Source organism: Protomyctophum bolini (assembly GCF_963924005.1).
Source record: "Protomyctophum bolini genome assembly, chromosome: 9".
Classification (NCBI taxonomy): domain Eukaryota; kingdom Metazoa; phylum Chordata; class Actinopteri; order Myctophiformes; family Myctophidae; genus Protomyctophum; species Protomyctophum bolini.
In genome coordinates, this window is record NC_137870.1 from 31900608 (window position 1) to 31928230 (window position 27623).

The 27623-nt window shown below is 42.9% G+C and overlaps 2 protein-coding genes across 9 annotated transcripts; both read left to right on the top strand.

The window, feature by feature from the left end:
- The first annotated feature begins 315 nt into the window (after positions 1 to 315).
- Positions 316 to 10832, top strand: p4ha3 (prolyl 4-hydroxylase, alpha polypeptide III). Of its 6 annotated transcripts, none has more exons than XM_080772652.1 (13): positions 316 to 680; positions 1027 to 1181; positions 1354 to 1577; positions 3129 to 3316; positions 3407 to 3432; positions 3718 to 3878; positions 4025 to 4201; positions 6427 to 6491; positions 6793 to 6952; positions 7091 to 7153; positions 7425 to 7493; positions 8134 to 8230; positions 9006 to 10832. In XM_080772652.1, the coding sequence occupies exons 1-13, from the start codon at positions 493 to 495 to the stop codon at positions 9074 to 9076; spliced, it is 1644 nt and encodes a 547-aa protein (XP_080628778.1). In that variant the 5' UTR covers positions 316 to 492; the 3' UTR covers positions 9077 to 10832. The 6 variants fall into 6 exon arrangements, 2 of the variants coding, with proteins under 2 accessions (XP_080628778.1, XP_080628779.1); XM_080772653.1 differs by having other exon boundaries at positions 3129 to 3278; positions 3381 to 3432; XR_013964639.1 differs by lacking the exon at positions 9006 to 10832 and having other exon boundaries at positions 7095 to 7153; positions 8134 to 8204.
- Positions 10833 to 11612: 780 nt separating this feature from the next.
- On the top strand, positions 11613 to 26985 carry c2cd3 (C2 domain containing 3 centriole elongation regulator). Of its 3 annotated transcripts, none has more exons than XM_080772562.1 (33): positions 11613 to 11755; positions 12200 to 12469; positions 12554 to 12711; positions 12959 to 13134; positions 13285 to 13451; positions 13605 to 13734; positions 13833 to 13994; positions 14159 to 14306; positions 14426 to 14511; positions 15113 to 15307; positions 15462 to 15577; positions 15671 to 15789; positions 15952 to 16083; positions 16184 to 16600; positions 16760 to 16911; positions 17005 to 17248; positions 17578 to 17761; positions 17861 to 18044; positions 18181 to 18353; positions 18456 to 18591; positions 18748 to 19016; positions 19197 to 19277; positions 19378 to 20001; positions 20135 to 20464; positions 20555 to 20693; positions 20797 to 20861; positions 20953 to 21158; positions 21292 to 21422; positions 21532 to 21678; positions 21774 to 21967; positions 23208 to 24105; positions 24486 to 24594; positions 26353 to 26985. In XM_080772562.1, exons 1-33 carry the CDS (start codon positions 11704 to 11706, stop codon positions 26485 to 26487), a joined length of 6729 nt encoding a protein of 2242 aa, XP_080628688.1. In that variant the 5' UTR covers positions 11613 to 11703; the 3' UTR covers positions 26488 to 26985. The 3 variants fall into 3 exon arrangements, with proteins under 3 accessions (XP_080628688.1, XP_080628689.1, XP_080628690.1); XM_080772563.1 differs by having other exon boundaries at positions 21538 to 21678; XM_080772564.1 differs by lacking the exon at positions 13833 to 13994.
- Positions 26986 to 27623: the final 638 nt, after the last annotated feature.

Genomic DNA, 27623 nt, shown 5'->3' on the forward strand with positions numbered 1-27623 from the left:
CAGGTACCCCTGGGGGTCCCCGGACCCCACTTTGGGAACCACTGCTATAGCAGACCTCGTATTGAAGTGTGCTTTCCTGTGCTTTAATATTCTACAAACATAACGTAGACCTAATCAATCAATCAATCAATCAATCAATCAAAGTTTGGACCAAATCTACACAGGTTAGCCTAGCCCTAGGCAGGCCTATAGGAGGTCTAGGATACATCATGTCGACTGTCGAGTCGACCCCCCGGGCGGACAGCGACAGCCGAGTGCCTGAAAGCTGATCAGGCTGCAGAGCTGAGAGCTCTCAGCAGCGGCACAGACATACTCGAGGCGCATTTGATTTGCACAAGACGGCGGGACCAAGCGCAGCTGATAAGCTCTCCAAAACCAGATAGAATTAGGGACTTAAAGCTATCTGTGTCTGTGACCAAACTTTGGAAATCACTTCATGCTGACTGGCAGTAGGCTATCACGGATTCACGGAATATTTTTTGCGCACTCAATATGGATTATTTTAAATATATTTATTTTATTTGGGGACTTCTGAATTTAGCGGTGATTCCCAGAACCTTTTGTGAAATGTATACGTCGCTACTCAATGTTAAACAGGCTATTGATGTTGAACGAAAATTGATAAGTTATTTAGGAACGTACATCAACAACGAGTTAGAGAGACTGGAGGACGTCAAAAAGTGAGTATTAATCATGCATTATGCTTGTGCAGAATGTTTTGCAGAAGTTTTGCGTGTGTGTAAAAGAGAGAGAGAGAAAGAGAGAGAGAGAGAGAGAGAGGGAGGGAGGAAGCTGCGTGCGTGCGCGCGTGCATGAGAGTGATACTGATGCATAAATTAGCTTGTCTTGCAACTTGCGTGTTGGTGATGGGGGTGGTAATGTGCAGAGTCGAAACAAGGGATCTACAGGGGTCTAATTTAATTAATAATGTTAATTAAATTATTCAATTTATATAGGATACAGTGTGATCATTGGAATAAGGCTTTTTAAACCATTCCAGTTCCCTGGCTATGTTGTCTTCTGCAGGTTCTATGCAAAGGTGTCTGATCTTCACCAGCATGTTTATGATGAATCATCAACCACAATGGCAAACCCACTGTTAGCGTTCACCCTGATCAAGAGGCTCCAGTCAGAGTGGATGAATGTGGTCTACAGCAACGAAGCCCAGGAGAATACACAAGGTTGCTTACATAAAGGCTTACACTATACCTCTTAAAGACACATCTGGTGCTCATGTCTGACAACACCTCAGACTAAGGTTTTTACAGGGATCCATCATTCCCCTCTCCCCATGTGTCCTCTCATGTCATCACCCCCAACCCCCTAACACCCTTTGCCCCTTCTGCTGTTTAGCTCTCAGGTCCAGTTACCGGGAAGAGGAGGGTCGCCTTCCAAAACTGGAGGACCTTCAGGGGGCTGCTACGGGGCTGATGAGGCTCCAGGATGTGTATGCTCTTCAAGTGGGGAGCCTCGTACAAGGTCGTTTCCAACGTATTACTAGCGGCAAGCCTATTGATATCTACATGCCTACAATATCTATTCCTCTATCTGGTGATGACTGCTTCCTGGTTGGAAAGGTACACCTCCTCATTTATTTTACTGTACACCTCCCCCCTCCTTGCTTCCCCAATGTTTTTCCTCATACTGTATACTAGAAGCTTGCGCAACCATTGCAATATGAGTGAGACACACACAAACTGTACATTTTGAACGAAGGCAGACTTTATCTTTGGCCACTGACCGCGCTTCGGTCCATCGCATCACAGAAGGGAAACTGCGAACAGCCACAACGCTGGGTTGAAAACGCGGAGGTAAAGTCAGTGACGTATCACCACCGCAAAGCACAGGCGTAAACGGCACTTCCGCAAACTCCGCATACGTCACAGTCTATGACTTGGCCACCCGAACTGCACATAAAGTTGTTCACACACAAAGTGTGCCAATGTGCATTACAATACTTTTGACAACTATATCTATGCTTGTACATTGGCACGCACATGGCTCTAGGCAAATCAGAAACACTCATTATTATTTGATTAGTTGCATTCTAGCCTGCCATGTTTTAAAGTAGTGTTTAACCCTCAGAGTATATATTAATAGAGACACCCGGAGGAAACCCTGAGTCGAAATGGACATAGTGGTCGAATTTGGTATCGCTGGGCCAGAGCTGGTCCGTTGACTATCATTGCGCACGTTCATGATGACACGTGAGTGCTGTTTCATACGTGAATGCATGCAATGATAGTCAACGGCCAGCGCGTTGTGTTTGGCCCAATCCATCCCAGAATGCACTCTGTTTCTACCCGGAAGGAGGAGTGAAATCGCCTCATGCACTTTTGAGCAACTTAATGCAAGTGGATGGGAGGACAAATCCGATGCCGTCTCTATTAATATATACTCTAGGTTTAACCTGAACTGGAAAACAAACTACAAAATCAGCCGAGTTTCATGCCCCTTTAAGGCATGATTTAAAGGAGCTGTGAATGAGTGAGGACATTTGGCAGATGGTGCCGTGTGAATTTGTTTCACTGATTAACATCACACCCCTGGAGTGTAAAACAAATTTGTACAATGCCTGTCGGTAATTCTGTGGCAGGATTTCAGAGTCCAGACAGAGAGGGGAATGGTGAATTCTTCCCACTGTGGAACTTTTCTTATACTAAAACACATTCTTCTATTGTGCTTCTAGTAGGGAAGGGCACTGTGTGGGAGAGGCCTTGTATGGAAAATGCATTATCCCACTCTGGAAAAGTCAACAGGAGCTGAGATAATCTCTGACTATCTTTAAACAGATGCTTAGTTACTTTTGGGGGGTGTTAATTGTCAGATTGGCACGTAGTAACAGCTGGCTGCAACTGCTTTTATATGACTGTTAAATCAGTCTTTAAAGAAAGTTTTTCTAAAACTGCTGTGCTTATTAGTAAATGTTTCTTTGCAAAAATGCAAAACAGTTGTAAATGAAAATGATGGAATAGATTGTTTGAGGTAAGCATCAGCTATATCTGATGATTAGCCTTTGAATAAGATAATACTCACTGTCCTGCTATTTGTTTCACAGGAATGCTCTGCTTTAGTGTTGCCTACCTACATAATGACATGTTGGAATAATGGAATGTGACTATTTGCAGGTTGCCTATGAGCAGGAAGATTACTACCACTCTGTTCAGTGGTTGGAGGAGTCAGTGCGTTTGTTCAGAGGAACAGGAGGGGACTGGAGCCCAGAAAATGAAGGCACGTTAGAGGATGCATTGGACCACCTGGCTTTCTCTCACTTCAAGGTGGATTTGAATGACTCACTCACTGCACCAGATGTACTGTAAGCCAGTCAGCCTGTTGTAATGCACTACGTAAATACTAAACTTATGTCACTGTTGTTTCAGACAGGAAATGTTTCCTATGCTCTCAGCCTTTCCCAGGAGTTACTCCATCATGGTAATTCTTTCCAGTTAAAACAGTGCACTCATTTTACTGAATCCAACAAGTCTAAACTAACACCATTTGCATCAAGCATGATCTATAATGTCTTTGTTGCTTTGTAAAGGTATACCGTATTCCTAACAAACTATGCATTTACGATTTTCCATATTGATTCCAAGAATCATGTATGATTATCATAATAAATGCTTGAAAAGCATGCGCCTACCCATTTGATTGCATTTCGGGATACTGTTGCCTCTCTTAACTCTTAAACTGTCTGGGTTATTTATTTCCTCTCAGATCCAATGAACGGGAGAGTTTTGCTGAATGTTGAGAAATATGAGAAGTTGCTCATTAGTCCACCGTTACCTATGAATGGTGATGGATTGAGGAGACCCAACACCACCTATCTAAGAACAAGGAATACCTACGAGAGACTCTGTCAGACCCAAGGCACTCAGGTATCCATCACTTCATCATTTCTTGAATTATAGAGAGAGGGTATACCTTGCTTTGTGTGAAAGTTTAGTATTCTTGTATAGAAAGGAAAAGGCTACTTTCTTGGTTCACAACTGGCAATAAGCTTCAAATATACTTTCTTCTTCAGCCAAATCATTATAAAAACCCCAGACTGTTCTGCGACTATTTCACCAATGGAAACCCTGGACTGCTGCTGCAGCCAATAAGACGTGAAGTGCTAAGCCTACAGCCATATGTGGTCCTGTACCACAACTTCATCACAGACTCTGAGGCAGAGAAGATCAAGCTGTTGGCCCAGCCAGGTGTATGTATGCACAGTGAGCTCTCATTCTCAATCACATTCAAGAACATTGATCTTAAACATTGGCTTAATTCCCTTATTATTCTTTATACCAGCAAAATCAATAAAGATATAGAGAACAATTAACCCAGAGATTATTTATTCTTAAACTTGAGTCCTTGTCCTTGTAGCTATTTGTAAAATACAGCCCCTATAGTCTGGCTGCTCCTTGTGTTTGATTGATTGATATTCTGTTGGGGAGAGTGAAATCCACAGTATTAGTACCAGTAAGACGGGCGAGAAGCAGCCTCGCCCTAAAGGGCATGGTATGGAATGAATTCTGTACTGACCATATATGGAGCGTGTCTTGAGTGTACAGGGTTTGATGAGGTCAGATCAACAAGAGTTTCTGGCCAGACTCCATATATGCAGATCTAGGATGATCCAGTCTTCTCCATGTATGGTTATCCAGGCTTAGATGAGGTCAGTGTCGTGATCTTCATATATGGAGATGGCCATACATGGTGGTGTGACGTGTCACAAGGTGTGATGTCATGTGGTGTGACCATGGAGATCTAAGGGTCTCCATGACGTTGCGTGTTGTCACAAGGCATGATGGATTGTCAAATATGGTGGTGTGACGGACGCAAGACGCAGGATTTCATAGTAAATTTGACCTTTGGTCACAATTCTTTTAGGAAGTTCCCCATCAATCTTTCTGTTTCCTTCTCACGGTTAAACCTTTTGGACCTGTGCTTGTTAGATGTTTTCATCTGAGTTACAGGACAACTTTGCTTACATTGGCAGGTTATAAACAGCTTCCGTGTCAGAAAATAATGACAGGGACAAACAGTAAAAGCACCATCAGCCTTGCACAAGCAAAGATCATCCACACTGTTGGGAGTGCCTTTATTTTGTGATGGCATTCAAAGGAAAGTAGAACATTGCTGAATGGATTAGACATCTCTAAGAACTAAGAAACTCTTTTGAAAAATAGTTGTTTTTGTTCCAACAATTTTGTGGGGCTTAGAAGAAATATGGGATACATTACTATTAAGACTTGTCCAAGTCCCCCAGACTGTGCAAATTACCACAGGCTCCACTGGTAAACGTTTATCCCAATATTATAACATATCACTATAGTAGCTATTGGACGGTTTATTGCATGGAGAGATACAATATTGCCATAAGAGAAATATATGCTGACTCAGTTGTTCTGGAAATATCTGGTAACTCAAAAGATGTCCTATAGCTGCTGTGAGTTTTTGGCTTCCACCCCCTGCTCAGTTAGAAAGCCCTGTACTTATTCCGTCATTATGTCAGCTTGTGGGTTGATTAAAAACAGGCCCAGTAGATTAGTCCTTTGGAGCAGGAAGAAGTCAACTGTGTCATCAGCATGACATTCATTTTGCTTTTGTTTATTTGCAGGATTTCAAGTTTTTAAGTCTGAAGGTATAAAGCTAAAGGTAAAGCTTTATTCCTGCATTTTCCATAGTTCCATAGACTTGGCTGCCAGCCACATGACGTCACGAGGGGCATGAATAAGAGAAACAAAAAAGTCCATAGACAAGGCTGGCAAATGACGTCATGGGGTGCATGATTCATGAATAAGACAAACATAAAAAGTCCATATACTTGGCTTCGACATGACTTCACAAGGCGGGCATGCTTAAAGCAAGAATTAATAAATCCACAAAGAAAGATGTCACAAAGAAAAGCTAGGCATTGGAGGGGCTAGTGCCCCTCCAATGGTGGTTTGAAGAGTAATAGACTCAATCCTGCATCTAGACTTGTTTATTCCTTTTTTCTGTGTACAATTAGTTTTTAAGTTTTTAAAGACTGATCTTTTACATGTTATGAAGTGATACCAAAATATTATGGCTACCCACACAATGCAAGAGAATTGCACTAGAAACTGTGGTTCAAACTTCAAGGTGTATATTGTAATTTACACATAATGTCCAATACAGTTTGTAGCAACATTATAGGTGGTGAAATTCTTGTACATCAAGCGTCTGGGTATGATCAAAAGCGAGGCAGATAAGGCCAATCCATCAACTTCCATCATGACAGCTTGTGTGTGTTCTTGCCTTTTGTTCCTCCACATTCTTACCTATACCTACAATGCATCTGTTTTCAGTTTTCATTTTGGGCATGCTCACATGCCATTAATCAAGTTGTGACAATGGGTGTAGATGGAGCTCAAAGCTTTGTGAAAGTAAATGCTGTTTTCTAATTTTATTGGTCAGTTGCAAAGATCTGTGGTGGCATCTGGAGAAAAGCAAGCAACAGCAGGATATCGCATCAGCAAGAGGTATAATATGTCATTTTTACTTCCACTGTTATACTGTCTTACTTTAAAGTAATTTGGAGTTTCTCCTAGATCGTATGAAAAGTGCTTCTGATTGCATAGCCTCTGCTTAGACCCTTCTTTTCAAAATAATAATAATACATTTTATTTGTAGAGCAGCTCTCAAGAATAATGTCACAAAACGCTTAACAGAAGAATACATGAAATAAACCAATAAAACATAATAACAATAGCAGATGAAAGAAGGGAAATTAACAGGGTAAAATGTTTGTTGATCAATAACGATATGACTATTATTTTACAGTGCATGGCTAAAGGACACTGTGCATCCCATTGTTGGGCAGCTAGACCAACGGATTTCCAAACTCACAGGTTTGAATGCTCATCAACCATATGGGGAGTACCTTCAAGTAGTGAATTATGGAATTGGTGGACACTATGAACCCCATTTTGACCATGCAACGGTAAGTGGATTTCAACGCTAATTTTACAGGTATAAAAAGTTTCATTATGGTTTTGCTGTAAGTTAAAGTCTATGATCCTCTGTACATGGCTAACTTTTAAATTACTTTCTGTTTCCATGCAACATGCAATGCAACCAGTCAGCTTCAAGCCCTCTGTTCAAGCTTAAAACTGGGAATCGTGTGGCAACCTTTATGATATACGTAAGTGAATTATTACTAAAACAGTTATACAGTGTATGTGGACTTTGTGGAGTGTGTTTGTGTTACAGAACATCTGATTATACAGTATATACTATATAGTATATATTTTCTTACTATTTTTCTATTTGAGATTGTTGTATCGTATCGTGTATTATTAATTATCACTATTATTATCAAGATATGCAGATGAGTGAATGTATTTAATATTTTTTGTGTTTATTGCATGTGATCTTGAAGTAACAGTTTGCTAAATTGGCGTTGTACTACACAGCTCAGCTCTGTTGAGGCAGGAGGATCCACAGCCTTCATCTATGCTGACTTCAGTATCCCTGTTGTGAAGGTAAATGCACCACTTACAGAAGTGGGGTCTGGGCGGCCCCAGGGGTCCTTGGGGGGTTCCAGGGGTCCCCCCAGTTTAACCACTTCAACCCTACAGTATATTGGCTATTTGAAAAAATGTGAGCTTGCAAATCTGCTAATTTCAAAAGATCTTGATTATAATAATTATAATTCTTTACGTTTTAACAACACAAATCTTGTATGGGGTCCCTGGCATAACATATTTTCAGATGGGGTCTGCAGCCAAATACATTATTATTTGCGGTCCTTGACATGGAAAGGTTTGGGAACCACTGACTTAATAGTATGTCAGGCATTATAAAGTTTCCCTTTTTGTCTTCTTACCTCAGTTATTTTACACTGCCCTGTTTCTGTGCACAATCACATTCTAACATGAATGTAAAGTGGCTATTGTTTAAAGTTAAATTAATTGTTGTTGACACAATGACACTTTATTGCTCCCACTGTGGTGTTCAGCTTTTTATTGGGGTTTCACTTCACTGTCTGGGAATTCAGAACATAAAGTGACTGTAGAAGCTCTCAGTCGCAGTTCTCTCGCAAACTGCTTCTTCATTATACTTGGAACACAGAGTTTCACAACATAACTGAGGTTATTCTTTCCACTGTTTCTCATATTCCAGAATGGTGCCATCTTCTGGTGGAATCTCCACAGGAATGGCCAAGGGGATGGTGACACCCTGCATGCTGGCTGTCCTGTACTGGTTGGGGACAAATGGGGTAAGAGACAGTACTACAATGATGTTATTCTATCATACAGGAGTCATTGTATGAAAGTTAGACAACATCTGTACTGTATTATAGTGCAAGTCACTCATAGAGTGCTGCTCTGGGATGCTAAACATATGCTACTGGTTGGCTTCTACTCCACACCATTTCACCTCATCCTGGATACATGTGGCCAGGACCAAACTGATGTCACAGACCACAGACGTGTGTGTGCTGTGTAGACACAGTGGCAGGATTAAATATGGGAAACATATTGGATTGCATTTGCATATAGGTTTCCAGTTTAGTTTGCCGTGGCTTTGTTTGATTGGCTCGGCATCAGCAGCAGATTTGAACTGGGAACCATGCATGTGAAGGTGTCATGTGTCTTTCCAGTTCAAATCTTCTGCCGAGCAAACCAAACGAAGCTATGGGAAAATTAGCTGGAACGGGAAACGGGTATGCCACCCATACAGCAATAGAGGGTATGCGCATGCTTAAAGTGTATGGCACATCAAGTGGCAAATCGAGTGGCAAAGCAACAGGCAAAGTGAGTTTAACATTGTTTAATGTTGTTTAATGCAATCAGATAGGACTTTTCTGTTTGGATGTATGGGCTGTCAAGGCCAGAAAGTAGTTTTTTTGCCACTCATTAGGCATTCCTGCATAACTTCTGGGTTTGATGATGATGTCACGCGCATACCCTCTATTGAAAAGAGAATGTGTTCATTATTAATTAATTATTCTGCTTGGATGGCTGGGTGATCGAGTTCATTTTTTGTTCCAGTGGCGAATAAATGGATCCATGAACACGGCCAAGAGTTCCTGCGTCGCTGCAGTCGTGATCCTGAAGAGTGAGAGGGGTGGAGCAGTATGTGAGACCGCTTGGAGAACAAGACCCAGCCTCCTAGGGGCATGCTTGCAGGCGGAGAGAAGGAGGGAGCGTCTATTCACACGGTGAATAGACGGGGGAGGTTAGAGCTATTACGGAACAGCCCGCATGTGTGATTGGAGCTCCAGGCTGCAGGCTCCAAGAAGCAAGGATCATAGAGCGGGCACTGCTGGAGGGGCAGGAACAGCACAAGGCTGCATTGGTTTTGGGAAGGTGGGGAAGAAGGGTAATCAAGTCTTTGGCAGCTGGTCTCTCTAGCTCCAACTGCTCGCTCCCTGCAGATGGAGAGAGGCCTCTACCCTCACACACTGGGCTGGTTTCAGTTAACTGTGTCATGCTGTTTGCCTCAACACTGAAAGTGTGCTTTTCCTGAACTATACAGCCTTCAAAAACACATGCAAAGAATTTGCAAGTTACAACATGCAAATTGCCACACTGATGATTTAAATCAAGGATATTGTTTCAGAACCCTTCTTATCTAATCAGTTAGATCAGAGTCGAGGAATGTAGTTTAGACCAGCACGCCCTCAAGAGTTAAATTATCACTCCGGATTTTGCTGTGTGCTATGAGTCCAGGGGAACTATCATTGTGAGTGCTGACCAGAGGAAAGGATGTGGTCATCATTAGTCATGAAAGACTGTTTAATCTTGTTTACACTTGACTCACCGTCTTGTGGCTTGTGGAATTGTTGAGCCAATTCCGTGAGCTTATTCTTATTCTTTCAGCTGTGGAGGCCAAGCACCATTAATCATGTACTGGCTGTAAATCCAATGGGAAACTGGGAAGCCATCTGCTCTAATGTTCATGTCTGAACACTCACTCTGTCTGCATACCAGTCAGTTAGATGCTAGTGCCTATAAGTAGGTCAGAGAGGCGAGCTCATCTGAAAAGAAAGTCCATGTTTACTGTTTGTTTTTGAGCAGAGGGTGAGCTGGAAGCTAGACTGTAATGTGGGGGGGTTTCAAACGTTTTGGTGACCAAAAGGCACAACAACGGGAAAGTCAAAATCCCAAGGCATGGCCTGTCTAGTATTCAGAGCTGCTCTATCAATTCTAGATATAGATTGATTCAATTTAAAGTATTGCACAGATTTCATTATACTCTAAATCTAAACTTAGTCAAATTTACCCATATGTGTGATAAATGTGATATTGCAGAGGGTTCTCTGTCACATCATTTTGGTTTCAAGTTCAAGTTTATTGGTCATATCTGGGTAAACATGATTTAATTGGTTCTCAGACAACTGGGAAAGGATATTTAGCCAGATTGCCGTTTAGCAATATTTGGTTGCTCTGATGAGACAATGTGGCCCGCCCTTCCCACCAAGGACAGATCCTTAAGGCAGGTATGGTTGCTGCAAAAACAATGTATAGGCTGCAGATAAACTGGAAGTCTCCAACTTCTCCATGTTTCAAGAGATGGCTCAACGAGATGCTCTCCATTGCTAAGCTGGAACAAATTCGTCATGACGGACAAAATATACAAGCTAAAGTTCCAAAAGATGTGGATGCCATTCCTTGCAGTACAAGTTGAGTAGCCTATATGTTCTGTATATCTGGCTGCTATGGTGCAACATAACCATCCCTGCTCTCTAATGGTCATCAATCCCACCCATATGTCCCCTTGTTTTTGTTTTGTGTGTGTTTCTTGTACTTTTCTGTCATTTGATGTCTTGTATATTGTTGTGTCTTGTAATTGACAAAAAATCTAAATAAAGTATGTAAAAAAAAAATATATATCCCAAGCCACAACTGTGTAGTCTGTATTCAGAGCGAAATTAGAACTACAAGCTTCTAGATCCGCTATTTGTCACTGTGACAATTTATCGAATCAGTTAATGCTTTATGCCTATCATAGGCCTATCATAGGTTTGCTTCCCTTTCTGTGTATGTTTATGAGGTTTATTTGTGAAAGTGAAAGTAATGTAAGAGAGTGCTGCTCTCTAGTGGTGAAGAAAATGAACCTGTAAAAGAACACCAGCTCTGATCCATAATAATAGAGTTGTGACTAACGGTATTTTTCATTGATTGATGAATACTTTTTTAACAATTTGCATGGACAAGCATAGGGAAGTACAGTACAATACAAGGTCCAATCAAAGAAAGCTTATTTGGCTTGTTTCCATTGGGGTCCTTTTCTCATTTGTACTCAATTCATCGGATTTAATCTGTCAGTCTTTGGTCGTGAATCCACAAAAATATAAATTGTCAGACGCACAGTACGAGCATAATAAATGTGCATGTGGTGAAAACAAACTCATTATGTCAAATCATTATTATTAAAGATAAACGTACATAAATATAAATATAATTGAATCAAGTCAAGCGCTTTCATTATTTCAATTAGCTTTAAATTATAGTTCGGCACTTAAACTCAATTTCCCACAATTCCACATGCATAGCGGCAGTGGAGGCGCGACCTATGGGCGCGACGGAGAGACGTTAGAGGGACGCTGTTGCTCCGATCAACAACACAGTGAACACACACAGTTCGAATCACTTTTCGCGCACCAGCACTACTCTTTGAAACAGAGATGCAACAAAACGATGCATGCGGACAACAGTTCATCCTGCATATTTACTCAACTAAGGAATGAAGGCCAAAAAATCTAGGCCTGCCAAAGGTGGAACCAGCAAAAAGAAAGGTAAGCTCGTGTTAGCACTTTAGCTACGTTTTTTTTGTAGGCAGCAGGCAGCAGCTGTCATTAACCTAGCTCTGATCCATAGCTCTAATGAAACGCATTAGAGCTATGGACCAGAGCTATCATTAACCCAATGCTTTAGCTAATGTAAGCTACAGTATACATAATGAGCTGTTGTGTAGGTGGAAAGCCTGGTGAGGCGAGGTTAGGCTGTTGTGTTTCTTCATGTGCTGAGAGAGAGAGAGAGAGAGAGATTTTCTCATGTACACAATGCATGTAGCCTACTTTTTCATGTACACATGTACGTGTAAAAACATTGTTTTTTCTATGCTAAACTGTTTCAAGATTACTCACCAAATAATGTGTGATGAAGACCACCCACTTGTTCAAAACTTTATCTTATACATTAATGTCATCATGTTGTACTTCTATGTCTTAATTATGCAGTGCCCAGTGATGTGTCCCCCTCTACTGGTCTCCCTCCTTTGGTCGAAGGCCAGCTGAGATGCTTCCTACGTGTGACAGTAAGCAGAGTATTATGGACAATTCACAAGCCTCCACTTGTGACATTGGTCAGACTGCGCTGGTGGGGAGAGTCATCCAATGGGACCTACTTTTGCCCTCGAGATGGAGCACAGATATCACAGAAGGCTGTCAAAATCACGGCTCGCTTCCCCATTCGCTGTGGTCCAAAGCAGTTCACCTCATACTTGACAGGTAACTGAGCAGGGTTTAATACGTTAAAGTTTGATGTAACACTCAGCCATATAACCGTTTAACAAATCTGTCATTGTTCAACAGACATGGGCTCTTTGGTGCTGGAAGTTCAGACAAAGCCGGACCATTTGCCAATTGCACGTGCAGAAGTCTCCGGGATCTCACGACTCTCTCTGTCACATTCCATTAATGGGTTTTATACCCTTGTGTCGCCAACATCTGAGAAGCTGGGAGAGTTGCAGGTACATTTATCATCACAACACATTTATCATCAGGTTTGCAATACGAATAATTCGCCTGATAATATTTTCTTCCCCCAAACTGGGTCATGAGTACAATCTGTATGGAAGAGGCATGAACTATATGAATAGTTTGATGGGAATAATTTAGCAAAATATTTTGCATTGGGATCATATTCGATATGCTCCCAAATGTGTCTTTCAGTATAATTAATTCAGACAATTCAACTTGTGTTTTGTTCTACCTTAGGTGTCACTTTCTTTGGAGGCGCTGACAGAAGCCTATGACAGCAGCAGCTCTGTTCCCACCACAGATATTAGTATTGAAGCACCTCCATTAACCACACTGATGCCATCTTCATCTAGACACCTGTCTGTCAACAGTGACAAAGAGTCAGCTGGGAGCAGCAACGGAAACACACCAAGGTTTGCAGTATTGAACATAGTGTTAGTGTTTTTGTTGGTTAGAAATTAGAAATGACATGCTTGTTGTCAAAACTGAACATCTGCAGCATGAATCTTTAAATGTATTTTCTTACTGACATGTAATGTTACATGTTGATTTAATACTTTCAGGGGTAGAGATTATGTATACTTCCAAAGGGCGCAGACGGATAAACAGAAAGAAGCGTCAATGGAGAATCAGATGCCAGCAACAGACGGATCTCAGGAGAGACGACCTGTGGTGTCTCCTTCAAGCCAGCGGACTCACCATGGCCAGACCTCTAATGATATCCTCTCAGGTTTGTGCTACAGCATAATTTCACACGAGATTTACAGAATCACAAGATATCCAATTCCAAATGTAACATCAACCTCTACACAGTAAAATCCAGAGTATACCGTAAATGAATCAAAATGGCCCTGTCTTAACAAGACCTTCTTCTTGGTCTCAGTTATTTTAGAACGTGGGAGCAAGCTGAGGAACGCCATGGTGGTATCTGCTATGAAGTATGATGTGGATGACTTGGCACTGAAAGACACTCCTCTCCCTCTCCCAAAGGATAACATTCTACCATTCTCAAAGTATGTGTTCCACAGAAGAAACCCCCCATATAACATATGTAAATGCTTATGTTAGTTTTTCTTGTACTTTCATGTAAGTACTGTACACTTGTGTCCAGGTCATTTCCTCCTTCTCGTGGGACATTTCTCCAAAACATTCTGCATGCTGAGCCTGACTCGGGTATTCTGCACTCTCCTCATGCTGCCATGTTCTCCGCCAACCTCAACCCTGATTCCTTTGCTGATTACGAGAACAGGGCTGTGGATCTGCTCCTTGGCAGGTGTGTGTGTGTGTGTGTGTGTGTGTGTGTGTGTGTGTGTGTGTGTGTGTGTGAGACTGTTTGTGTGTGACTGTGTGTGTGTGTGTGTGTGTGTGTGTGTGTGTGGCTTGGACTTTATTTCCTTTCTTCAGTGATGTTATATCAGAGCTTTTTCCGTTTGTTAGTTTCAACACATCACCCATACTGATATTGGATGGAAATAGCTCGTTGCCTGAATCTCTGTCAGGGCATAGCAGCGTCTGTGGAGATAGTGATCTCAATGACCCACAATATGACCAGAGCCTCCTGGAGAATCTGTTCTACAAAAACCCTGTGAGTAGAGTTCCTTATCGTGTACTGCTTGTTTTCTGGTTGTCTTTATATCAGATGGAATGTGGCATGTGATTTTTACTGACAAAGGCCATTCCCACTTTTACTCTCATGTCTCTCAGATGTTAGATGTTGGAACAGGTGCCACTGACATGGAGGGTGAGAAGAGTATATCCCAAAAACTGTTCACAGCCAAAGTAATTGAAGTGTAAGTTAATCTCAGTTCTGCTGATCTTCTGTTTTCTTTAATCAGAAATAAAAATATATGAATGACCTAGTTAGATTTAGATTTTCATTGGCACAAACACGAAACACTTAACCCAATGCTACCGACAAGGTACTGTACATGGGCATGCAGGATGATGCAGTACGACATCGAATCGAATAGCAGTAATTCAGACAGTCATATAAACGGTACAGCAGACATGAGTCTCAAAGCTTAGTATTTTAGATAATGTCACATTAACAGATTGCATCGTTAATTGCGAACGCAGTGAGCACTTACTATGAGACCTAGCAGATCATGTCTGTGTGTCTGTCTGTGTGTCCCACCTTTGTGCCCATACATGGAGCTGAGTGATTTGTTTGTGATTGATGCAACACACTCCATATTTGGACGTATAGCTGCTTTGGGGACTCCTTATATGGTTATGGCTAAGTTAAAAACTTAACTTAAAAATAACTTAACTTAAATATGTACGAGCTGCGTTCGCTTCCCGCGTTTGCGCGTCTTACTGGTCCTATGTACAGTATGTGTACGACTCTGTAGCCATAATATTGCGTACTGTCTGTATTGTGGTTCTTTGTAGCCAAGAATCAGGACATGGGCATCCTCCAGAAGTCAGTGATGCTCTATCTGGCTTGGGTATGGACCAACTGACTGTGCTGGGTGGAATCCGACTGGCCCGAGTCACTATACACTCCCTGACCCCACCTACAGACAGTACCGCCACTACGACCTCCATTAGAGATAAACCTCCAAGGCCACTCGTCAACAAGAAATGGTAATCTAAACATTTGACATTATATTTATCCATTTTCCATGACGATGATGATTACTGAGAAAACTGTTGCGCCTTTCTTCGTCCTTTTTTTCTTCAAACTTGACTACGGTAATTACGAGTAACAATCCTTTCCACACATTACTTCCCTTTGTAGCTCATACTTTGTGGAGTACATGCTCCCTGTGGCTGCCACTTCCAGCAGACATGATCACAGTCAAGTCATGGCGGGAGAGGTGACGAGAGTTGTCTCCAGTAAAGTTACAGGAGGAGGTATGCGTCTGATATTATATACATCTTTACTAGGCCATTGACTAGTGGTAGGTTTTTATATGGGATCTAATGTAGTATCTTCTGTGATTTAAGTGGTGAAGTTCCAGCAGAGCTGTGTTTTTCCTGTTCGCCTCAGCGGAACAACAATTGAACAGTGGTGGGGAACTGACCTAATCTTCAAGATCTATTCCAGAAAAATTAGCCAAAAGAAGGTATGCTGCGTTGGCAAAGTCCTGCAAATATTGACCATGCATATTTATAGCCTTATCGTAGTTAAAGGATATCATTTACGTTTTGAATCATTCACTGAAACTCCCCAGCATTGGGTAATCGTTGAAAGCATTAAACGCAGACCATGTCTTCTGTTGTTGTAGCCTGTTCCTGTTGGTAAGGCAGTGTATCCACTCCGTTCTGTGCTGCTGAGCAAAGAGCTGAGCCAGACCATTGTTTTATCCGTGGAAAGTCTGGAAGGGACTTATGTGTCCCAGGACATCGGCCCCCTGAAGGTAATACTTTTCACACAGACATTGTTCTTGGCCACCGTCTATCGAAGTCGTTTTTTTTATTTGGCATTTTGAATATTATTAATGTAATTCTGTTCCACAGGTGTCACTAGAACTTGCTACAGACAATAGAGACTTCTCCTCCTCGGTCAGAAGCAGGTTGGCTGAACGTGCTAGATCCCCTTCACATGCCGTTTCCAATCCACAAAGAGAACCCAGCCCCATACCCCAACATGTTGAACGTCCACCTAATTCTCCAAGAGTCTCCAGGTTGGATGTAAGGACTGTCCAGAGGGACCTAGAAGGACACACATCTCTTAGCCAGTCTTGCCAGCACTTGGAGGAAGCCACTGTGGTCCTTCTACATGCCTTGCTTATGGTGCCTGATGGAAAGAACTTTAACTCTGGATCTCTGCAGGCGCCTAACTTCTACTTAAACTGTAAGCTCTTGGGGTCTGATGAGACAGCAAGCTCCTCAATCAGCTGGGGGCAGACAAACCCTTGTTTCAACTTTGTTCAGGTTAGCAAGCTGTTATCCCAAAGCAAACATTTAAATTTGACACAAATGTCAGTGTTTTTTGCTCTTAGTAGAGATGATGAATACTCCATAATGGCTTTATTTGTTTTTGGTAGTTCATCTCAGGCGCATTTGTGTGTTTTTATTTATACGGTTTCTCAGGTGACTCCTGTGGCCTTGACCACTAAGCTACTAGAACGGACGAAGAACAATGTGGTGGTGATTGAGGTGTGGCACAGGACAGGAGGCTCGAGGGAGGACCGTCTCATTGGCCTTGTTAAACTACCTCTCCACCAGTTCTACATGTCCTTTAGGTACATGTGGTCAGTTATAATATTATAGAATATGCTTGCTGTGCAAGAATGGTGGATGGAGGTCCTACTTATCATTTTGTCTGTTCTTTCCAGAGACACAAAGATCACTGACCTTCTTCTCCAGGCACAGTACCCTGTTTTAGGGGTAGATTGCTACATGCCAGTGATCGATGTGTTCTCGGGCAACAGCAAGGGAATGCTCAGGGTCCTTTTGGCTATGGGCAAATCAGAGCAAATAGTCTCTTTGCGGCGTATGAGGGATGAAGAGTTTGGCTCTGTGTCTCATCATACAAGACCAGTCCATCTGCTTGATCATCAGCCATATTCACAAACAAAGGTTATTGCTTGTTCCGTTTGTTTATTTCCATACACACGTCACTGTCAGACACATACAACTAAAGGGGGCTTCTATTCATTCATAGCCGTAGAGAGCAAAGTTTGCTTCCTTATTTTTTTCAATCAATTCATGTTGTTACCAAACATTTCTATTTTTATATTAAGCTGGCAGTTCTTTGTGGAAAGACCTGTGAATTGCATTTGTTATAAGTTGGTTAGTTATAAGTGCATGTACATGCACTTATAACCTGTTATGCACCTGTTGTCTTTATCAAGACATCACCAGGTCTGTTCGCCTTTGTTCATAATGTTGTCTATTGTATTCCCTAGGGGAGCATGCCTCCTCAGCACGCTATGAGAGAGCATCTGTTTGTGTTAAGAGTGGAGAAGGTCCAAGGTCTGACACCACTGCAGTCCACTGTCTGGGGAGAGGCTGACTGTTACATCCAGTACTCCTTTCCCTCCCAAGAAGGAGACAGTCTTCAAAATATGGACCCAAACCTCATAGAGAGCAGTAAGGCCACCTGTTGGAAGAAATGTAATCGTTTTCATTGTGTTGTGTTGTGTTGTGTTGCATTGTATTCCATGTGACCCTTAATTTCATCCAAACCAGGTGTGAACTTGATGCAGTTTCGTACCACCACCACCCTCTGTGTTCCTGACCCAATGTTTGACCACAGTGAAACCCACATACTCCTGGCTCCTGCAGGGGTCCCTGTCCAGAGGCTGCTTCTCAGCTCTCTGTCCAGTCAAGGCCTTACCAATGGAGGGGGGATCCAGTTTGAAGTATGGTGCAGGTCAGTGGTTGGTTATCATAATTTTAAGCTACCTTAACCTCCCCAGAGACCTTATGGCAAAAAATAATCCTTTTATATTCTGAAATACAGTATGTGTGACTGGCCAGCTTAATATGAACGATGACTATTTTTGTAGATACTATTATCCAAATGTCCGAGATCAGCTTGTAGCCAAAGGAATGCTCCCACTGTCCAAGCTGTGTGCCATGGTGACCATGCAGAATCGACAGCCTGACGAAGCTCAAGTCTTTTCTCTTCCTCTGGTGCCAAAGATTGATAGTCCCTCTGGATGTCAGCCTCAGCCCTCTGGTATGCGCACACACACACACACACACACACACACACACACACACACACTCGCACTCGCACTCACTCACATAAAATGGCTTATTTCTGTGGCTTTCCCTAAAGGCTTGCTAGATGTTTGCATTCAATACAAGCACCGTCCTGCCAGACCTGAAGGACAGAGGGTTGGGGGAGTTGCTTCCCGGCAGGTGACGTTGGTGGTTCAGATCCACAGAGTGTCTGGACTGCAGGCAGCAGCAAGGTATGAGGGGAGCTGTGTTTAGGCTTTATCTAATATATCTTTTGCTTTTATACTGGATTACTGGGTAATAACTTTGTGAAAACCCAAGTGTTGCTATTGTGACAAAGGTGTTAAAAACACTGCCTTTGCGGTTTATCTATGCACTCTCCTATGCAGGGCATTGTCAGAGCGAGATGAAAACCTCCAGTATTATGCTGATGTAGGGGTGAACGCATACGTTACGGTCCAGCTCTCCTTCCTGCCCAATGGTGAAAAGAGAAGCACCCGTGTGGCAGCCAGGACCTTCTGCCCAGAGTATGACTACCACACTGAGTTCCCCTGTGAAGTACAGCTGCAGAGGAGCAGTGGAGAAATCTACAGCCTGGCTGAGCTGCTGCAAGAGGCATCTGCCATTTTTAATGTCTGGAACAGAGACAGTCGCAAAGGTCAGCAGTTAGAACGGGGCCTGTTTTGGGTGATTGAGATGCCAGTCGCGACTATATACATTTAAAAATAATGTTTTTAGGTTTTCCACGCATCCGTAAAAGTCTTAATACTTATTATAAAAAGACCTAAAATGTGTTACAGAATAAATGTACTAACTTGTTTTGTGCCATTTATTTTAGTGACTGGGTCCCTTAAATCTGAAGATGCATTGTTGGGCACAGTGAAAATCCCATTGGCTGATCTTGTCTATAAAAGAACTGGTATGTTGCACTTCATGACTGCTTCATGACTCACACAAGTAGACAGATCAAATCAACAAGTTCTCATGGATCCACTGTTTATTTTTTGTTAAATATTCAGGTATTTCAGGCTGGTTTGGAGTGTATGTTACCCAGGTCTTGGGTTCATCCCATGACCATCATATCATGGTCGGGGGCCTGGAGATCTCCATCAACTTTGCCCACCATTCAGACCGGGAGAGGGTCAATAAAGTTTCACAAGTTCTGGGCTGGGAAGTGGACCAGAGAGAGCTTGACAAGCAGGTTGATGATGATGAAGAGCAGGCCTGGGAAACCTCCAAGAGGACAATGTCACTAAGCATTTCGATGCCTAGAGCATGGCTGCCAGTCCGCTGCCTGCTTCTACCTGGCCACAGTGAGCTACAGCGCTCCACTTACTGCTACTTCAGATACAAGCTCTATGACCAAGAGGCCTTCTGCTCCAATATGAAACACCCCTCTTTAGAAGAGGATGGCAAGGAGGGCCTTGCTACGGTGGAATTCCGGGGCTCCAGGACTGTGGAGCTGAGGGGCAGCCAACCTCTGCTGTGGTACCTCAGAGAGGAAAAGCTAGAAGTACAGCTGTGGGTTGCCTTTAGGAAAGACCGGACATGCAGGCCTCACGACACCGACCGACTGGTGGGTTCAGCGTTTGTCGATCTGTCTTCTCTCGCCATGAGGCCCGGGAACAAGCTGACAGTCAGTGGTATGGATAAATAATGAAACACTAAGCTAGTTGATGAAAATAACCAGTTATTATTGCCCCTGTAAAATTACAGCTTTGTTGCATATTTTCTTTTAGATCAATAACAGCTGTGTGTATTCTTTCGGTCTTAAAGGAGTGTACCCTCTGTTCAGTCGCTCTGCACCAGACTTCTGCGGAGCCACCATCAGGGTGCACATCGCCCTGACCACAGGTTCACTCCCAGAGGAGCCCAGTACTGAAAACAACAACCAGGGGGAGCTCTCATCAGGTGAGGAAGATCAAATAGTTGAAGGTCTCTCATCTACTGCTGCTGCCTCCAGGCCATCATGCACAGAAGAAAGGCAGCAAAGCAAATCCTTGATGAGCGAGGACCCCATAGCGCCACAGTGCACAGACATCAGCCTGGAGGAGTCGTTCGCGGTAACCATCACAGTGGACAGGGCCATGCACCTCAGTCTGAAAGGTAAGCTCACAATCCCATTGTTGCCCCTCTTGAAACTGCTCTTCTGCTTATGTGCGACAGCTTGACGCGGATGTCTTGTTTCTCTGACAGGTTGTCCTCTAGCTGAACGTGGTGCTGGACTACCATGCTGCTTTGTGTCCTATAGCATGGATGGCTCTGATGTGCCTGTTTCCACTGCTGTTGTAGCCAACACTGACTGCCCCGTCTGGGACCACCACCAGGAGTGCAGGTAATCTTATGAAGAAAGTTTGAAATGTTTGGAGATCAGATCACTCCAATCCATTGAAATGACTCATCCAACATCTCACCATTATCATGTTTTATGGTCACAGGCTATCAAAGCAGCTGCTTGTGGATCCACAGCAAGCTCTGGTGTTTAAAGTCTGGCACAAAGGAGGTATGGTGTTCTAGTATGATGTCTAGTAGAATTATGTGGTGCTTTTTTTGGTTACATTTCTCATCTTTGGTTCTTTGTCTCCTTCCTATAGAGATGGAGCGAGTGATTGGATTTGCCTCTGTAGACCTGTCCCCCTTGCTGTCTGGCTTCCAGTCAGTATGTGGCTGGTATAATGTCACAGATTTCAGTGGCCAGTGTCATGGCCAGGTCAAAGTGTCCATCATGCCCCTGGTGGGAGTCCAGACATTTCGGGGGCAGAGACGGGCTATGAGCGAAGAGGACTCCAAAACCTCATCGGTGAGAATTATGTATTTATTTACTCCTTATGTAGAAGTAATGTGGATCAAACCCACACTCACTCAACATGAATAACAGTGCCTCAGTTGTGTGAGACCCTTGCATATTAACGGTGAATGTATTCCATGAACAGGCTCTATTTCGGGCCCACCCTCTCAGCTATCATACCATAGCCACTTACAACAGCTTCCCTTCACACATCAGCCTCTACCCCGAGCAGAAGATCCGTTCTCCAGAGCACATTGACGGGCTGTTCTGTGAAAGGTGGCTAAAACGCTATTATTCACACACTTTTCATCTAAGTGCTGTTTTAAATGTCATTCATTATCATTACACATGATTTTATTTTATTTCATATTCCTAATGTTCCCAGGAACAGTGAGAGTGACCGCCATGGTGAGCACATGGACAATGTACGTCTTTACCACCAAAGTCTGCAGGAACAGGCAGAGGCTCATCACAGTGGCAGTGGTGCTACTGACATCCGCCCTTCCAGCTCAGTTCTCTTCACAGCTCTCAGGTATCACATCATCACTAGTGTGTAATTTCGGTTACGGCCTAATGTAAATTCTCAATTTCATAGTCTGTTTTCATCACAGCGTTTTTTCCCCCCAGGAAAAACCTAAGTGAGCTCGACGACATCCAGCGGTACTTCAGCCGTAAGCTGTCCACTCCCACGTTCCCCTCTCCGAGTGAGCAGCAGGTCTGTCATTCCAGACAAGAAGAGCATCAGGACTCTGATACCCACTCGCATCAGCTTCTGCTGAAGTCCACCCAATTGGTTGGAGAGGTCAACAACATCATTAGCAGTGAGTATTAAAGGCTGAAGCATACTCCTTGCAGAAACGAAGATCGCAGAGGTAATACGAACAAATTTGCATTGTTGTGGGGTAACCCGGTGCATAAGCCCAGTGCATACAACTTGGGCGCAAAGTGTTCAGTCTTCAGTGTGTCCCCTGTTCAACTCCCAGCTGTTATCGTTCAGTAAACTTAACTAGAAGTGCCAAAAGAAAGCGAACAAACAACATTGCCTTGCTGAGTTTGTTTCGGCAGTTCTTGCACCTCCAAGAACTAGCCGTCATGACCGCAGAGACACTAATGCGCGCATAGTGTATGTAACTCAAAGTGCGCTCGTGATTTATATGATTTTATTTCTGCAGTATGCCAGCAACGTAGTCTGCCAGCGCTTCATGTTGGCGTAGGTTGGTCTTCAAATTGTATGGAACTTTTAATTTGGGGATATTTTTTGTCTTAACAAAATATATATATATATTGATGTAATTGGCACCCACTCAACAATATTCACCTCTTTGTTTTGGCAAAACACGCACGCGCGCGCGCACACAAACACACACACACACACACACACACACACACACACACACACACACACACACACACACCCCTCTTCCCTGCAGGTACCCAATAAACCAGTTTACGTGATTGCTCATGGATAAGTATGGAAATTAACTTATCCCTGTAACCTTTAGCATAGTTGTCCATGTCCTTCCAGGGATATACAGTACTGTCATTGTAGAGACAATCATGCATTAACAGTCTTTCAGCAAACTAATGCAAGGCACAAAGTAAGGTATTTCCTGTCAACACGTTCCCTTGAGAGCTTGAACAAACAAAAGTAATATAAGGGAGAGGTTAATTACACACAGGTGAGTTTTACTGTCTTAACTGAGCCCTGCCCCTCTGTCTCCACACCAACCCTCGACCGCACTCTCACTCGCTGTAACAAACAACAAATGGACCTTTTCATGGCAAACATATTGACATGACAGAACGGTAAACAGAAACTATCAAACTAAACACAGCTGAAGCCAATGACATTATATGGCGGTCTATTTTATTTGAGCTGTGTGTGTGCCAGCATGAAGTTAACTGCAGGAGTTGTCCATGCTTGGCACACAGTAACACCTAAATGTTACTACCTTCAGTTGTGTTTATCAATATTATGATGTGTCAAAATGGCTGCTGTAAATTCAGTCATTTTGTAGGAAATGGTGCTTTGACCTCACACACTGTTCCTTTTTTTACTAGGTCTACCTGGACCCTGTTTGGAGACAATATCCTTTAACTCCCATAGCGGATCTAAAACTCCTCCCAACCCAGAAGACCACCGTCTGCCCATTAACTCTCATGACCTTTTATCGGAAATTGTTGACTGTCAACACAGTGTTGCAGAATCTCCTCTAGAGGCTGTCTCTCCTCTCCCCTCAGTGCTGCCGAGGACCTCCGAAGACAACATGGACTCTGATGAAGAGGGAGAACAAACAGACAGCCGAAAGGAGGTGGAGGAGGTAAATGGTGATGGAGATTATGAGGAGACGGTGATGGAACAGAGACCTGTAAATGAGGTGACCTCTTTAACGGATAAAACCAGTCCCTGGACCAGTGTCCTGTCAGACCCTGACTCTCAGGAGAACCTGGACGAACTCGAGGAGCAATCGAGCAGCCATCACTCTGATCTAACCCAGGACGGGAGTGGAAGGAACAGGCCGTTCAGTCCTCAGAATGATACTCCATGTCCCCAGAGCCTGAATGAGGCACACAGTTATGAGAGTCCAAGTGAACAATTTGACTGTTCTCGTGGGTCAATGGGAGACGTTTCAGACACTGAGAGAGGTGGCCAGGTGACGCCTGTCTGTCTGACTGACTCTCAGGAGAATCCGGGTGAACTCGAGGGGCAACCGAGTAGCCATCACCATGATCTAACCCAGGATGGGAGTGCATCACTGGGAGACGTTTCAGACACACACAGAGGTGCACAGGAGACGCCACCACAAGCTAGAGCCAAGGAAGAAAGACTGGAGTCTGGCATCATGATGAACAACACACATTTAGAAAAGGAACCGCCAAGGTTGTCTCCCGACCCGCTGGAGGCCATCATTGCAAACGAGTCCTGTCCTCCATCCTGCGTGGATGCACAACCTCAACTGTATCCTTTGGAACAGTATTTGATGTTTGTCTTTCTTCTGTTTGTCTACGTCTGTCTTTAAAGTAGGTTATATTATTATTAACAATTATAAGATTTTACCAATCAAATACCTGTACTGGCTATCAAAGTGTACTAATGCCCGCCAGATTTCAGTGTAAGTACTAAGTAGTCCAGTTAAATCTGGCCATTTCCAACAATGCTTATTATACTCAAATTTCTTATTATAACAGGTGTTTGTCACATACTTACAATTATTTGGCTACCATGTTGTTTTGTTTTTCTGACTTTTGTATTTATTTTATATTTGTATGTATGTGTTTGCAACCCTACTTCTATTCATGCACAAAATGAACAGTTTTCTTTGACAGTCCCAAATGAAGCTCTGCTCATGTGGAAATCCCCAATTTCTTCCTCCCGTCTCACCACCTGGAGGCATCTATGAGAGCCTTGCGTTTGGCTCCTGCCTTTGCCCAAGCCTCCACCAGTCAAGTGAGTATCATTCATCACTCATCCCTTCAGTCTGCCCTCCCCTTGACATTCCAATTCCTCATCTCAGTTCACACTGTTCTTCATTTAGAACTGTTGTACAGTAATATACGTTGTTGTTACCTTTCAAATCGAGAACTGCCTCTGTGTCTCATTAGTTGCTGCTATACATGCAGCAACATATGTTTCAGTATTGTTATTAGTATTTTTTTATATAAGAATTTGAAGGTTTTCAGGAATCTTAGAATCAGCCTCAGTCTAAATTGGTATAGGCACCACCTTTTTACATTAAAATCTTCCAAAAAGAGTCCACAGCGCAATAAGAAAATGCACGTTTTTGACCGAGAATGGTTTAACCTTTTAAGAAATGTGCATCTAAAATGTGCCCCTTTTATATCAGCTGTGTCTTGTCTCGCTATAAAACAAGCTTCGTCCAGACAGAGCTCCTGGACTCCACCCCACTGCCGGGGGTGGAGGTTGTTGCGTATGTTTTCTGTCAAAGTGCTCTAGGCAGCACTTTTTCTTCATAACAGGTGAACAGTGTGAACAACACGCTCTAATAGAAACCGGTTATATGAATCACTTCATCTCAGACACTCAAAGCATTTCAAAGACTAATGCAACTGTCTAAAGTGGAATTTACAGTCAGCAGGGCTGCATCATCACAAATTAGAACTTTATTGCAGTGGGGTTGTGTGTATACACTACAGTATAAATGTATTTAACTGAATTTAGTTCATAGGAATTTTTATTTTGTCTTAGCTTGAATTTTCCCATGATCATTTCCGGGTCTAGATTTAGCTTGCTCACTCTTTAACAGATACATTGCTGTTGATATAGAGGTTTGAGGTATCATTTTCATTACAAGAGTTAAGAAGTCAGTCAGTTTATACCCTGTACATTTTTCTTCCCATTTTTCGAATGAGTACGATAATTCGACATTTCCCATCTGGCAACACTGCATACCTGAGGAGATATATCTCCTCGGCGGTGGCTCAGGGGTAGAGTGGCTGGATGGTGACCGCAAGGTTGCCAGTTCGAACCCGGGCTCCCCCAGAGTTAGTGTCGAAGTGTCCTTGAGCAAGACACTGAACCCCTAATTGCTCCTGATGTGCTGGTTGGTGCCTTGCATGGTTTCTGCCGCCATCTGTGTATGAATGTGTGTGTGTGTGAATGGGTGAATCTATGTAAAGCGCCTTGGATAAAGGCGCTATATAAATTCACCATTTACCATATCAACAAAATACCTGCAATACACTAGCGCATAGCTGGATCCTATTTCAAGAATGGGTGTGGACATAGCTAGCTGTTAACAGCTATGTTACAGTTTAAGAGATTGATGGAGGTTGGGCTTGGTACCTGTAGGTTGGGCTCTTTTACAGTCTATGGTTGGGCTACATAGTTTGTAGTACCTTTTGAAAAACTGGTTCCAACTTGTTCACAAGCTTGTACAGTGTGTACTAGGCTGACAGATAACAATGAAGCCATTTTCAGAGCTAATTATTAATGATGATTCTGAATCATACTAATGTAAGCTGTTTTGTTGGTTTTGAGGGCGAGCTCCTTTGAGTCATTACTCTGTTTGTTGATTTCAATGTTTTGAATCTATCAAAGCAGTGCCAAATGTCTGTTTATTTTGATCATACCTTAGGTCCTAAGGCATAGAAAAGATTTTCCTAATGTTAAGAAGATACTTTTCTGAGAATATGTTAAATACTAAAGTGCAGGAATAGATTTGTCATTTGCCTTTCTTTCTTTCAGGGATCTAGCTTTGTAAGGCATGCTATTCCCTCTAGGCGAGCTCCCCGACCAAGACCCAATATACCAGAGAGGACGAGAGAGGAGACTGAAAGAATAGCAAAAATATTTTCTGCTCATTTTAATGAAGAAAGTTAACTCACTGCTCTTCGTTAGATCTGTCTTGAGTGGTTGGCTAAGCGTGTATGATGTAACTGTATAGTTGATGTAGATAATGCTTCATGATGTCAGATTTTGTATTAATAATAAATATTTATGTATTTTTGAAAATAGATTTGTTTAGTATTTTATTTGTATATGTATCTCTGTAGGGGATGTGTTCAATTATATGGCAGCTCGTATTGCCTTTACCACTGAGTTTTCTTGTCTTTAAACAAAATTAGACCGGTGCCCAGCTGTACAGCACCGAGTCTGTAACGATGGAAGAGATCCATGCCCCACCCGGCAATGCAATACCCGTTGTACCCGTGTCATCTATCTGTGTCCCTTTTATGCTCATATATGGGGATTTCTGTATCTGTCTCTCTGTGTCCCTTTATTCCTATATATGGAGTTCTGTGTCAGGCATGCCCAAATATGAAGTGTTGTGATGTCAGAACGGGCCAGCTCCATATATGGAGATGCAGTATAGGGGTGATCAGGTCCAGAGCCCAGGCAGAGGCTTTTGTGATGGCCCGTATGGTTAGCGCAACCATCTGGTCACCTAGGCTGCTGATCCAGATGGCCTTTTCCGTGTCCCCCCCCCCGCCATCTCTCTCCCCATTTTCTGTCGGACTACTTTCATCCTATCAATAAAGGCAGAAAAATGCATACAAACATGGATGCCACACAATCCGTTCCTCCTGAACTACTCTGCCGGGACTGGGAGGTATCATTCTGGCACGTGGAAGGACTAGGCTCTGTGGGTTGACACCTGTCCGGGCCCCTCCTATGTCTCACCAGGTCCACTCCTGCTCTCACCAGCTCAGGCCCTGTGCATTGCATCAGACTCCCAGTACCAGCCCAGGCACTTTAAGGCACTCTAAACTTTGATTAGCTCATTGCTGCCCATTGTTTCCAATTTGATTGATACAGAAAAGACATTGCCCATGCTGCAGTTTTATTTATGTGCCATATGGCATACATGTCTGATTCTGTTTGACTTTGTGTGAGTCAGTATAGTATCGGTCCTTCTGTTTTTGTTTGACGACATAGGACCTACACAAACATCTTTAATAAATGTTTTTCAATGCAATAGAGTTGCGCAATAGAGTTAATATTGTTTAACATACCGT

Bases quoted from the DNA above. Each gene is read 5' to 3' on its own strand.
- p4ha3 (XM_080772652.1), top strand. From the start codon at position 493: ATGGATTATTTTAAATATATTTATTTTATTTGGGGACTTCTGAATTTA. The intron at 3,317-3,406 runs GTAAGCCAGTCA...CTATGCTCTCAG, and splicing joins CTCACTGCACCAGATGTACT to CCTTTCCCAGGAGTTACTCC. The intron at 3,433-3,717 runs GTAATTCTTTCC...ATTTCCTCTCAG, and splicing joins CCAGGAGTTACTCCATCATG to ATCCAATGAACGGGAGAGTT.
- c2cd3 (XM_080772562.1), top strand. From the start codon at position 11,704: ATGAAGGCCAAAAAATCTAGGCCTGCCAAAGGTGGAACCAGCAAAAAG. The intron at 19,278-19,377 runs GTATGTTGCACT...TTAAATATTCAG, and splicing joins TCTTGTCTATAAAAGAACTG to GTATTTCAGGCTGGTTTGGA. The intron at 20,862-20,952 runs GTATGGTGTTCT...TCCTTCCTATAG, and splicing joins TAAAGTCTGGCACAAAGGAG to AGATGGAGCGAGTGATTGGA.